At 52.3% G+C, this 13361-nt stretch overlaps 1 protein-coding gene across 1 annotated transcript in view; it reads right to left on the reverse strand.

The window, feature by feature from the left end:
* CAMK1G (calcium/calmodulin dependent protein kinase IG) overlaps nucleotides 1-13361 on the reverse strand; it is a 32821-nt gene that overhangs the window by 19237 nt on the left and 223 nt on the right. The window contains exon 2 of the mRNA XM_069544265.1: nucleotides 3245-3365. Within this exon, the coding sequence (XP_069400366.1) occupies nucleotides 3245-3336 (92 nt within the window). The 5' untranslated portion in view covers nucleotides 3337-3365. The remainder of the gene's footprint in view (nucleotides 1-3244; nucleotides 3366-13361) is intronic.

Genomic DNA, 13361 nt, shown 5'->3' on the forward strand with positions numbered 1-13361 from the left:
GGCCGCTGGAGGGTGGTCCAGCCCCTTTGTGATGGATGCAGCAGAGAACAGGGGAGATGGGTGTGGAGGGACACTGGGGGTCCCACTATGCCTGGCTCTGGGTGGAAAATGCTCATGTGTTTGTGTGATGGATGGATGGAGGGAGGGAGGTTGGATGGGTGAATGGATAGGAAGTTTGGACTGAGATTATCATTGTGTTCCACTCATCGGAAGACCTTGCTTTCCTTATTGTAAAAGGAGAGTCGAACCACACGGCCTTAAAGATTCCTCCCACCTGTGATGTTCTCAGGTTTGCCTTCAGATTTCTCATTTTGCCTGTATCTTTGGAACCACACGAGGATGGTTCCCTGATTTTAAAGCTGACACCCTCTCTGAGTCCACTTGGAGAATGAGATCAAACTAAGAGCTTCCTGGGGGATCTATCCTGCAGTGAGTGGCATCTCCTAGGGTTGTGCAATGTTGTGGGAATTACTGCTCTTCTGCTCAGGCTGTTTTATGCATGTTGTGTGTCTGTGTGTGTGTGTCTGTGGAGCAGGGGCAGAGGAGAGGGATTAGAAGACTTAATTGTGCCGTCTGCCAGACTGGGGAGCAGAGAGCTAGTTTTGAGTGGCCAAGGTTGCATGGGTCAGGAGGCAAGACGGCCGAACCTCAGTGCTAAGAGCACTTGCCGTGATAGAACTCGATTTGCGTTTCCTGCTCTGAATAGCCTTCTGCTCTTGCTGGGAGCAGGGGTGCTAGAAGAGGAAGGGAGGAACCAAGAAGAAAAATCTTCTCCTGGGCCATGAAAAAAGGAGGCCTGGCGCTCGAAGACATACCCTCTGTAATGGACGAGTTTTGCCAAGTGTCCCTACAGCTGCCCAGGGCCCTGGAATTGTGGGTGATTCTGGACAGATTTCACAAAAGCCCATTTTCCCCTGATGGGTGGTTCCAGTGGAGCTGAGGACTAGAGGACTAGAGGCCTTTATCGTGAGATCCTGGCGCTTCCTGAACAGGAGAAGTTGGCGCTGCCCAGCTGCCCCTCTGAGATCACATGACCTGGCTAATGCCACGGGGTCTGCAGCCTGGGGCTGCCTGTCCCCATCCCAAGCACCACAGAGGTGTCTTCTCCTGAGCTTCTGTTCAACCTTAGCTGCTGCGATAGCTGTGACTTGCCCCCGTCTTGTCTGTCTGGTCCCCTCATATTAGCACTGGGCTGGGTACATGAGAGCCACCAACAACACAAAATATAGACGGCTGGCCGCTGGGTCCTAGCCCCTTTAAATTTCAGTTTAGTATTCTGAGACCAGGAAGCTGCATTTTTCAAAAATTCCCTAGATGAAATGAAACTAGGAAATGATTCATTCTCTTGACTGTGACAGCGATACTGCGGATATAGGAGAAGGTGCCTTTGTTCTTGGGCGGTGCAGACAGAAGGATCCAGACGTGATGTGTCATGATATACGCAACTTGTTTGCAAACTGTGCAGTGAAGTGTGTGTGTGTGTGTAAAGCAAATATGGTGAAATGTTAACAATTACTGGATTTAGGTGACGGGTATAGCAGAGTTCATGGTACTGTTATTTCCCTTTTACGTAACATTTTCATAGGTAAACATTAGAGGCATGATAAGCTCCCCAGGTGGCTCCCCTGTCCCCTGGGGTTTAGAAGCTGCCCGGCAGACTTCACTGAGCTTCTTGAGGATGGCACGCCTCTATCTCCGATGGTCCTGAAGCACAAGTCTGAGCAGGCGGTGAATACACTCTTGTCAACCTGGGCTTCTTTTCCCCTCTTTCTCTGGATTTTTGAGATGCTTAGCAAAGCATTTTTGATTCACTCATGAGCTGTCTTTCTTTCCTGCCCAAACGCCCCTGCTAACCCCCTGTCTTGACAAAGGCCCTTCATGGAGAGCGGATGCTCTGATGCCCGGGGTGGCCGCTGAGACCCTCCTGTGTGCTGAGTGCCACCCCTGCCTGGGATGGGAGGGCCCAGAGGCCTCCTCTCAGGGTCGAGCCGGCTCCTCTCTGGTTTCAGAGACTGTGTGGGCAGCATCACTGCCTGAGGTCACTGCTTCCTAGCCAGGCGGAGGGAGCTAAACTTAGCCAGAGTTGGCTCAAAGGAAAGCTGGCTTGTGTGGACAGCCCATGAAGGGCCCCTCGCATCCCTGGCCCAATTAGCCCAGACTAATTAGCTGACCAGCAGGGGTTCGGAGGCCATGGGAGCCGGTGGCCCGGAGCCGCTGCCAGCCTGCGTCAGAGGCCGTGGCCTCCTGGAGGCGAGGCAGGATTAAGTGGAGAGTCAGTCCCAGGCAGGCTGTCTCTGCTCCACCAGGCATGCAAGCGCCGTCCAGGGGCAGGCACAGACACCCCAGAGGCGGGCAGGAGCTTGGCTAGGACTCGACTGTATTTTTCCAACATGGTGCTTCAATACGGAGCCGAGAAGATGGTGGTGGCGGTCGTGGACATGCGCTCAGTCGTGTCTGACTCTCTGCGACCCCATGGGCTGCAGCCCACCAGGCTCCTCTGTCCATAGGATTCTCCAGGCAAGAATTCTGGAGTGGGCTGCCGTGCCCTCTTCCAGGGGATCTTCCCAATCCAGGAATCGAACCCAGCAGACGGATTCTTTACTGTCTGAGCCACCAGGAAAGTCCAAGAATACTGGAGTGGGCAGCCTATCCCTTCTCCAGGGGAATTTTCCTGACCCAGGAATCGAACTGGGGTCTGCTTCATTGCATGCCGATTCTTTACCTGCCGAGCTACCAGGGAAGCCCCAGAGGATGGTGATGGTGGGAGGCAATTCAGGTGTGTATAACCCATTGGCTTTGTAGCCTCAGAAGCACCACCTTCTGTAGACAGAAGACAGTGGGTTTGCCCTGTTTACTGTGGGGGGAGTGGAATGAGGAAGGCAGGTGAGGAGGCCCAGGAAGGTTCAGGTCACTGGATCCCCGGAAGTGCTCCAGAACTCCTCTTCCCTGCAACCAGGGCAGGACTCACAAATTGTGATGGATCTGGAAGCAGGGTGGGGTCTCGGGGGGTAAGAAGGCAGAACCTTGGGGAAAGGGCTGAACTGACCTCTGTAGCACCCCAAGGCACCTTTCCCTGAACTACCCCTCAAAGCCCCTACTACCCCCCTACTCTGCTCCTGCGACCTGTTGAGATGGTGTATCATCTGCTGCTGGCCCAGGACGGCTGTCTCCAACTCACCCCCCAGCCCACCCCCCCACCACCAGCAGGCAGCCCTGCTGCCCCAGCCTCGGCCCCTGGACTCACGATCCCAGCACTTCCATGAAGATGAAAGTTTTCCGGATGTTGGTGGTCTGTTTCTTCCAGGAACTGCAGTCATCCTCTTCCTTTCTACCCATCGCCTCCAGAGTTGAAGCTTCTGGGGATGCTTGGTTTGCGGAAGGGAAGAAAGGATCTGATCAGCTACTTTCTCCAATAGGATGAGAACAAGTTGTAGAAAGAACTTATAATACTCACATCCTTCACGTAACAACTAGGAGTAAGGACGGGGAGCAAAATCTGGATAACTGGCAAAAATAGGTTACATTACCATAACAGATTTTATTGACAGTCCACTACGTGCCCACTGAGCTTGCCCCGCGGTCACAGGGTTTAGACTCTCATGATGGAAACTCCCCCTTGTACAAATGTCTTTAAGGACAATAACACATTTACGAACAGATTAACATGGGACTATCCACCTTTGGAGAAGGAAATGGCAACCCACTCCAGTATCCTTGCCTAGAGAATCCCAGGGATGGGGGAGCCTGGTGGGCTGCCGTCTATGGGGTCGCACAGAGTTGGACACGACTGAAGCGACTCAGCAGCAGCATCCACCTTTGAAGGCATCTGAACTGTTTACAATACCACTAGAGCTTCCCTGGTGGCTCAGACAGTAAAGAATCTGCCTGCAACGCTGGAGACCCAGGTTTGATCCCTAGGTGGGGAAGATTCCCTGGAGAAGGAAATGACAACCCAAAGTTTTTTTTATTGATTCAGCCTACCGAGTCAGCCGGACTTCTCTCTATTATCACAGCTTGGCTGCCTCCTCCAGTCATTACTGTTCTTAACTTCGCTCCTACTGTTCTGAGTTAAATGAATGAATAGTAGGTGAATGAGCATCGTGTTTCCTCTGCACCTCCCACAGCATTTAGCACAGTGCTGTAAAAATAGTTCCTCATTAAACTCTGAATTGAAATGTGCCCTGAGTTCATCTTAGGCTTTTCTCGATACTGAATACTATATTTATTCAACGGTCAACACCTACGATGTGCCAGGGGCTGTGTGTACCCTATCTCATTCCCCCTAAATAGTACCTTTGGTAAACCCTCTTCATCCGTCAGTGTGTGTCATTTGTTTTCCTGATTGACGCAATGAGAACTGGAGAACCAGAGACGTGATCTTATAGCCTAGTGTGGTAGATAGAGCAGATCTGTCTTTTACAAGGATGATTCAGGATGTATCTGAAGATCAGATCATGTAGCCAAGATTCTAGGGCTAATGATTTGCATTCTAGATTTCTTATTCAAGATTAGAAACAGATGCTATGTATCTCCTGCTATATTACACTGCATTCTAGCCTTTTGACACTTAGTTCTATGGTCTTATTTAGTGTTTTTCAATACATTTCTAGACAAATGGGTTCCTGTTATATTTTACTGCAAGGTAACGTCGCTTATGGTACTCAGTGTATAACCCAGGGGTCAGATGAAGAACATAGGTGATGGTCCTGGCTTTCAAAGTGCCAGAAGACTGGAGAAGTCAGGAACCACGCGAGTGAGCTAGTATGTACACGGTGAGAAAGCCTGGGTAAACCGTGAAGGAACAGAACCTGAGCTTGTTACAGAGACGATCAGGTCTCCCTGGTCTTCTTTAGGTGAAGGTCAAGGAGGACTTATGTCGTAAAGTAGCTTCTAGGTTCTTTTCTGCCTTTAAGTCATACCTGGGAGGCTTAAGACCCTGGAAATAAGAAGAATGTGACTAAGCGTGGTCCTTGGTAGGAAGAAGAGGCGTGGAAAGACTGACAATTCTGGCCCAAGTGGATCCTGAGAAGGAGATGGGGAGACAGATGGTGTAGTTGGCAGAAGCACACGTCTTGGTTTTTAACCCTCTTGGAGTAAGCACCCATCTAGGAACAGAGGAGATCAGGGACGTGGATGGCTGGGCCCCCCAGGACCCTGAGGGTGGGAGACTGCAAGCCTAGGAGGAACTCTGACTGCAACCACCTTGAATAGTCGCCTCTGGGCAGGCCAGGGATAGGTGGCAAAACAGCGTCACGTGGCCTGCAGCGACTCCAGAAGTTCCCGAGGGCCTGAGGGGCTGCAGCTGGCTTGGACAAGCTCATGATGCCTAACCATGCTCCACGCTGGGTGGCCTCACGTTGTTAGCATGGAATCAGCCACCATGGGAATATTTACACCATGGAAACAGGCAAATGCTACCATCGGGGCCTCTGTTCCACTCCTTCCCTCAGTCCCCAAGAACCAGACGGTAAACATCTACCAGCTCACCTCTGCCCACGGCCCTGGAGAGGGGATACTTAACTACCAGAGCACCTGTCAACCAGAGTCCAGAAGAACAGACAGCTACAATCAGGGCTTCTAGGATGGAAGCAAATGTCTGGGGTCAGGGCTTTAGTGGAAGGTGTCCTAGGGGCCAGATGGAGCCAGGTGCACTGCAGAGGTCACTGGGCAGCCTCTGGTGAGATCCCTGAGAGCCGGGATCCGAGGCCCCTGATAAGTCTGGGGCCCCCTTCTCCCTGCCACTAGCAGGCTAAGTAAGTACCTCAGTAAGTACCTCAAACACAGAAGGCCACCTTGAAGTAGAACAGGGGGAGGAAAAGTCATCGCAAGGCTGTATGTTTTCTTCAAAGACACTGGATCGGCTAAATGAGACTATTAAACATGAGGTCATATGTTTATGGACAAGGTTATAATGGACAAGGTCAAATGTAAAGTTTCCCTTTTTGCTGTCTGGTAAGACTGGAGTTTATGGGGAAGCTTTTATAGGAAATAAAGAAGCTACATTTCATTTGTACATTTCAGTCTAGTGTGTAAATGTGCAACCTGGCTATATAATGAATGCCAAGTCACTTTAGTCGTGTCCAACTGTGTGCAACCCTATGGACTGTAGCCCACCTGGCTCCTCTGTCTGTGGGATTCTCCAGGCAAGAATGCTGGAGTGGGTTGCCATGCCCTTCTCCACCCAGGTATTGAACCCACGTCTCTTATGTTGCCTATACCTACATTGGCAGGTAGGTTCTTTACCACTAGCGCCATCTGGGAAGCCCCATAGAGGCTCTTATTATGAAAGACACATGTGGGCAATGATAAGCATTCTTTAGCATTGGGTCCAGCCAAATGTAGGCCCGGTGTACTCTTCCTTCATATCCCTAGGCCCATTGGTTGATTTGTTCCTTTTGGCAGGATGGCAGCCAAGAGGGACCACAGCAGCTGAGGGTCCAAGCACTGGCCAGCGAGGACCCACCAGCAATGTGATGGGCTGATCTTGAACTTTGAGAGCACAGCCTCCAAGGTGGAGACAAATGAACGCTGACTGGCAGAGACTGCTTTGGGGAAGATGAGATATTAGAATAGAGGGCTATCTTTCAGTTCACTGGCTCAGTTGTGTCTGACTCTTTGCAATCCCATGAACTGCAGCACACCAGGCCTCCCTGTCCATCACCAACTCCTGGAGTTCACTCAAACCCATGTTCATCGAGTCGGTGATGCCATCCAGCCATCTCATCCTCTGTCGTCCCCTTCTCCTCCTGCCCTCAATCCCTCTCAGCATCAGAGTCTTTTCCAATGAGTCAACTCTTTGCATGAGGCGGCCAAAGTACTGGAGTTTCAGCTTTAGCATCATTCCTTCCAAAGAACACCCAGGACTGATCTCCTTCAGAATGGACTGGTTGGATCTCCTTGCAGTCCAAGGGACTCTCAAGTCTTCTCCAACACCACAGTTCAAGGGCTATCTTTAGCCAGGTACTATTCTGCAGATTCTTAGCCCCAAATCTAGCAGCTTCCACTTATCAGAGTTATTGGCAGCTGGACTTGGACCAAATGCATCTTACTGTCTAGACACACAACAGCTGAGAAGTTCTGAAGGCTGTAGGGGATGAGGGTCAAGGCTTGGATCTTACAAGGAGCCAATTAACAGCATTAGTTTGTGTGACTCCCTCTGTGTCTCCCCCTCCATAGAACAACAGGCCTTCAGACGCCCCTTTTCCAAGTAAGGAGCCAACCGAGAGCCTTCTTTCCAGTGTGCACGTCCACCGTGGGGGCGCGCATCACTCCCCTTTCTGGAGCCCCCGTTGGATTGACGGTCTCACTCTCCAGGAGGCATCACCGCCTCATTAGCAGCTCTGTACTCACTGTTCCTTCTTTCCCATTGCTCTTAAATAGCTTAAAAACACAGTATTCTTAGCCTAAGCTCAGCTATAAGAAAACATCTTTCCCGCCCACCCCTCCTCCCATACACTCCATCCTAACAATTCAGTTCCATCTTCCAAGCCACATGGAAAGCTCAGGGCCCCCATCTGAAACCCCACTTAAGTCCCACTTCATTCCCTCCTTGACTGTGTAGAAACCTCAGGACCTCGCTGCCCCTGTGTGCTGGGGGCCTGACTGTGGACTCTGAGCTGGGGCGGGGCGGGGGCGGCCTGCTATTGCTGCTTCTTGCTTCTTTGCCTGAAAATCCTCCCCCTCCTCTCTAGACTTCTGTAATCGAGGCCCTTTCAGTGGGGGAAAAAAAAAAAAGAAAACAAATTCTAAGGAGGTTGAAACTTCAATATTGTTTTCACTTGGTTCTAAAGTGATCCCCGCAGGACAATGCCTGGCTTTTAGTTCCTGCTCTGTGGTGTGGTCTTCCGCAAGACCAGTGGCCTGCCTGATCTCTTGGGAGAAAATTTCATAGCTGGGGGAAGGGAGGGAGCAGGGCAGGAAGACCACAGATGGAAAAGTTCTTCCTAAAGGCTGCACAGCCTTTGGGTGGGCACTGCCCTGGATCGTGACCCTTTCTGAGCTTCTGGGCTGGTGGCATCCAGCATGGCTATTTATGAGATTCTGGTGAGAGATGCTCAGACTGTGAGCCTGGGAGGCAGGCATGCTTCACATACTTCTTCCATGGAACACTGCTGTCCTTCTCTCCTTCCCAGGCTCCATCTGGTCACGGGGCGGGGGGGGTGGGGGGGTGGGGGGGGGAGTGGGGGGAGGGCAGTACTAGCCCCAGACAGAACTCGAAGGCGGAGGAAGCTTATCCTCACCATTGTCGTCACCATATCCCAAAGGGATCCAGTCACCTCATGACCCCATCCTGCCCTGGGCCCTCTATCCCTGGACCCTCATTCTTGTCTGCGCTGATCTGCATGGCTTCCTTAGCCAAAGTTTTCTACTTTGAGTCATAGCCACTTAAGACTCTGCTCCAAGGTGCCTTAAAAAAAAAAGAAGAAGAATCAGAAGGGCTAACTGCTTCAGAGTGTCACCCCACCTGATCGGATGTCCCCAAATCTCAGGGGCACCACAGTTGAATCCAGAGGCATTCAACACAATCCAAATGTATATCTCCCAAACCAACAGTAGGTGTCTAAGCCGGACGTGAGTAAATTGGGGGAGATGGACACCTGGAAGGGGAGAATCTTGGAGCAGCAGGTCTGCCACCTAAACCCATAGATAATGGCTCTCAACTGTTTTTGCGAAGTGCCTTCTTCCCCAGGGTCTCACCTAAGGCCTCTGAGCAAGGACGTGTGGATGCCTTGGGGGCATGCTGGGCAGGCCTCAGAGCCTTCCTGTGGGGCCAGGTGTGGCTCTTTCACAGACCTCAGAGGGATCAGCCCACCCTAAGACAGTTTCTGGGGTTTTCCACTCCTTGAAAGCATGACTCAGAAAGGGCTGTGGGTCTTAGGAGGGAGGTTATCAGTTGGCTCATCTTTCATGAGAATGTACTCTCGGTCTCCAGGCTGGGGCACACAGAACCAGAGGAATATATACATTGTTTGAGCTTCCCTGGTGGCTCAGATGGTAAAGCATCTGCCTGCAGTGCAGGAGACCCGGGTTCAGTCCCTGGGTCGGGAAGATCCCCTGGAGGAGGAAATGGCAACCCACTCCAGTATTCTTGCCTGGAAAATCCCATGGACAGAGGAGCCTGGTAGGCTACGGTCCGTGGGGTCGCAAAGAGTCGGACACTGAGCGACTTCACTTCACTTTGGCCATAAAGGGGCTAAAAGACCAAAGCTGGGCCAGTTTCTGGCCCAGGCCCCACAGTTTCCTGGACTAAATTGCACTTCTCATCATCCCCTGGACTGAGAAGTGCAATGGAAAGAGGTCAGGTTCTGGCTCCAGTCTTGGCTTGGCACCAATGAGCTGTGCAGCCCTAGGCAGAGTTCTGTACATCTTTGGGCTTTCACCTTTTCCTTAGTAGAAACAGGAAGATGAACTAGATTGGGGTTCCTTGACAATATTTTTTTTAAGAATATTCGTCCCAGGAGACTCTGCAACCAAAGTGGATTTGCTATCTGCCCCTTCTTGGAGAGTCAAGATCCATGTTAGCTTATTAAAGGCTCTGAGAGTTTTAAAGACACCTGCTTCATGTTCTGTAAGCTGGTGTCTCCCAACTTTACTAGACTGTAATTGTAAATTCTTTCCTTATGCAACTCCTACAAGCATCCAGAAGATCCAGGCTTGCTGAGAGCCTGCTGGGGAAAGTGGGGACTGGGCCAGCTCCGGCACTCTGCGATTGCATACTTGAGCAATATGTGACATTTCCAGCAGCCTGCTGCCGTGGCTCACAGCCCTGCTCTCCTGTTGGTGCGCGGGCACGTGGCCGGGCCTTGTGCATGCTATCAGAACCTATCTCCAACCATGGGCTGCAGCTCAAGTGGCTGGTTTGCTTGCCTGGGCCTGGGCCCTGGACCCGAAAGGCCCCCGGACCCTTCTTGATGGACAGACCCTCCCAGGAACACCGGCTGCCTCCCCAGCCCTTCCCCTAATCTGGTGCCTCCAAAGCCAACTCTGCACGCCAACTTCTGTCCACCCCCCCCAAATCACTGAGGAAGGTTGTTTTTCAATTGCCTCCTGCAGTTTACTTCACTCTCAAACCCACATTTAAGTTTAATCAAACCCTGCTGCACTGACAAGCCAGAATTCACAAGCTGCTTAAGGTTTCTTGTGTGCCTCTTGCAGAGGAAATAAAGAGGAAATAAGGGGCTTGAGTTGGTGGCTGAGGGGTCCGCACGTGAGTCACTGGAGAGAGCTGGGCGTGTTCCCTACTCTTCACGCGTTCGGTCTCCTCTGCTGAATGGGGCTAACAATCCCTGCTGTCTCCATTTCCCAGAAATCCTGTGGGTGTCCAATACATCAGTGGGCACAAAAGCATGCTGCAGCCTCTCAAGCCATAAGCCCACTTTACAGGCACGGGCATGAGTCGCTGGGGGTAGGGGGAGAGGGGAAACAATTGGAATAGGGGTGAGCTCACAGCAGGAGACGTGAGTCTGCTGTTTCCCCAGCGGGTCTCGACTCCCACGTGCCTCTCAACTGTGACCCCTTCTTCACTGTGATTCTAAAGTGCTTGAGGACACATGACGCTTCATACATCGTGGTCCTGAAATGCAGACCAATGATTTTATCTGCTGCTCTCCCAAAAAGGGATCTACTGGAGCACAGAGGGGACCGTGCCCGAGTTGGGTTTCTCCATGGGCTGATCTCCATCGGGGCTTCTAGTTCTACGCAGCGCTCAAGGGTCTCATTATTTTTTTAATTAATTAATTAATTTTGATTGGCAGATAATTACTTTACAATATTGTGATGGTTTTTGCCATACATAACCAACACGAATCAGCAACAGGTATACACGTGTCCCCCGCATCCTGGAGCCCCCGTCCCACCTCCCTCCCTACCCCATCCCTCTGGGTCGTCCAGGAGCACTGGCTTTGGGTGCCCAGCTTCAGGCAGTGAACTTGCACGGGTCCTCTATTTTGCATACGGAAATATACAAGTTTCAATGCTATTCTCTCACATCATCCCACCTAGGCTTAACTGTGTGTCTGCCACACTTTGCCTTTAAGATCCTTTTCCACAGGGGAGGTGGGGGGAGCGGGGTGGGGGGATGGGGGCGTCGTTGGTACCCAAGTGGAGCTCACTCTACTGCACCCCTGGGAGGGTGAGAGGAGGGGTCGCTGGGAGTGGGAGCAGGAGGAAGGACCATCTTGAGCTCACGATGGCGTGGGTTACACCACTCGAGAAGCTCTGAGTTATACCACGCTTTCCCTTCCCCACCTCTACAGCCGTGCAGCGCCCCCACCCCACCCCCCAACCCCATGGCTAGCTCGCTTTCACTCAGGCGGCTGCACGGCCCCAGCCCCTCGCCCTTGACCGTGCGGTTGTAGCGCCGGCTCACAGCCTGTTTGCAGACAGCCGCCCTCCCTCATTCACGCTGCAGCTCATTCACTCCACTGCCTCTGGCAGGCTGCGGCTGGGCCCCAAGGCTTATTTATTTCTGGCCGCGTGTCTGTGTGTGAATGGGGGACAGGGAGCCAGGGAGGCGCTGTCCTCCTAGAGGGGGATTCATCTCACTTGCCACCGCCGGGAATTGCACCCAGACCCTCAGGTGTTCGCTGCTGCAGACATCACCCTGGGTGGGTGATGCCTGTGCTGGGGGCTTTACCAGCATTATCTTGTTTAATCTCTCAAGGTAGGGATCATCAACCCTATTTTGTAGTGGAGGTACTGACAGGTGGAGATATTAGGAAAAATGACCTAAATCTAACACAGGAAGGGACAGAGCGGGGCACAAGCCCCAGCCCTTCAGACCCCCCCACAGCAGTCTCCCTGTCCACCCCCCCACCCCTCCCCACATGGAACCTGTTGCCTCTTTCCTGGAGTTGGTTGTCAGAATTCCACTTACCTCCGACCTCATCCTCAGGGTGCTCTCCTGTAATCCCACCACCAGACTGATTGCCCCTGAAACAAGTGGCTGGCTCCCATTATCCGGGAAGCCTGGATCTCTCAGCTTTCTCAGATTTACGCCGAGGCTGGACGTCTGTCTAATGCCTAAGTGATTCCTGGCTCCAGCTCAAACCTTTTCTCACTCTAACCTTGAGCTTCTTTCCCAAAGTTTTGCCCTACCTTTCTAAAGAGTGCTCTTAATACACATACAAACACTCACACCCACACCACAGCTATCTGCAGTGTAGTATCATGGAAAGGTCTCTGATTATATCAGAAGATCTGAGTGCAAATGCCGCTATCATCAAATGGATACGAGCGTATCCAGCTTTGCCTGATGAAGCCTCAGAAGAAATGCGATTTGCCCCACCAACGCTATGGGCTTGTCTTAAAGATGATTAATTAAAGCACATTACTCACTGTCAAGTGTGGTCCCCATATCAGGTATTACTAAGCACTTTGTGCTATGGCCTGTGGGGTCTTGTCTTTGGTCCTAGATAAAGCTTCAGTCAAGTAGGACTGCCGGGGGTCGGACTGTCGCCAGCCTCTGGTATAAGAAAGATGGTCTCCTTACCCAAGAGGGAACCCTCTTGACTCCCGTGACCCTTCTCAGAGATTTTCCTCTTCATCGGTTGATCTGATTCCAGAACAAGCAGCTGGCCAGCCATGAAGTGCCGCCAGGGCAGCGGCGAGAGAGCCCCGACAACTGCCTCTGGGAGCTTCAGGGTTAATGATCGTGCGTCAAAGTTACGTGGAGAGAAGGGCCCCAGAGTGGGTGGGGGTGGTGGTGGTGAGTCCAGACCTCCTGTGACCATCCTGACTTGAGAACTGAACTAGGGAAGTTGAAAGACGGAAGGGGAGACAGAGGCGCCCCCGGGGAAGGTGAGGGAGGAGCCCCGTGACTGACAGCGGTGCCTCAGCTGGGTTCTGCATCCTAACGCAGCCGGCACCGGCCAGGAGGGACTGAGGCTGGTCTGCCTTCCTTGGGTCTGTGGAGCCACAGGCTGTTTACTAACCTCCTCCCCACCCCTCCACCCCCTCACTGGCTCTCCTAATCCTCACAACTGAACAGGAAGGGAGGACCAGAACAGGGCATTTGACAGATGGGTCAGAGGTTAAGAGATGCAGGCAGAGCAGGAGGGAGGGCGGTGAGGATGCTGGCGGTCCTGACATCCTGCACATGGACGGCCCCTCCAGGCACAGAGCTGACAGGGCTGCCCCTGGAATGCGCGCAGGCATGGCAGGCCAGGCACATAGGAATGTTTTGCTCCCCTTTCTCTGCCCAGAAGGGCAGAAGGTTCCCACTCAAACCAGCCCTGAAGTTATGGCCAGATGACTGCCCCACCCCCCCCACCAGAGATTCCCTCCCAGACTTCCATTCAGACTTATCTTCCGAAGCAGCTACAACTTCCCTCTGACACCTCCAGAGTCAGGCAAGACAGGAC

The sequence above is a fragment of the Ovis canadensis genome, chromosome 12 (assembly GCF_042477335.2).
Source record: "Ovis canadensis isolate MfBH-ARS-UI-01 breed Bighorn chromosome 12, ARS-UI_OviCan_v2, whole genome shotgun sequence".
Lineage (NCBI taxonomy): Eukaryota > Metazoa > Chordata > Mammalia > Artiodactyla > Bovidae > Ovis > Ovis canadensis.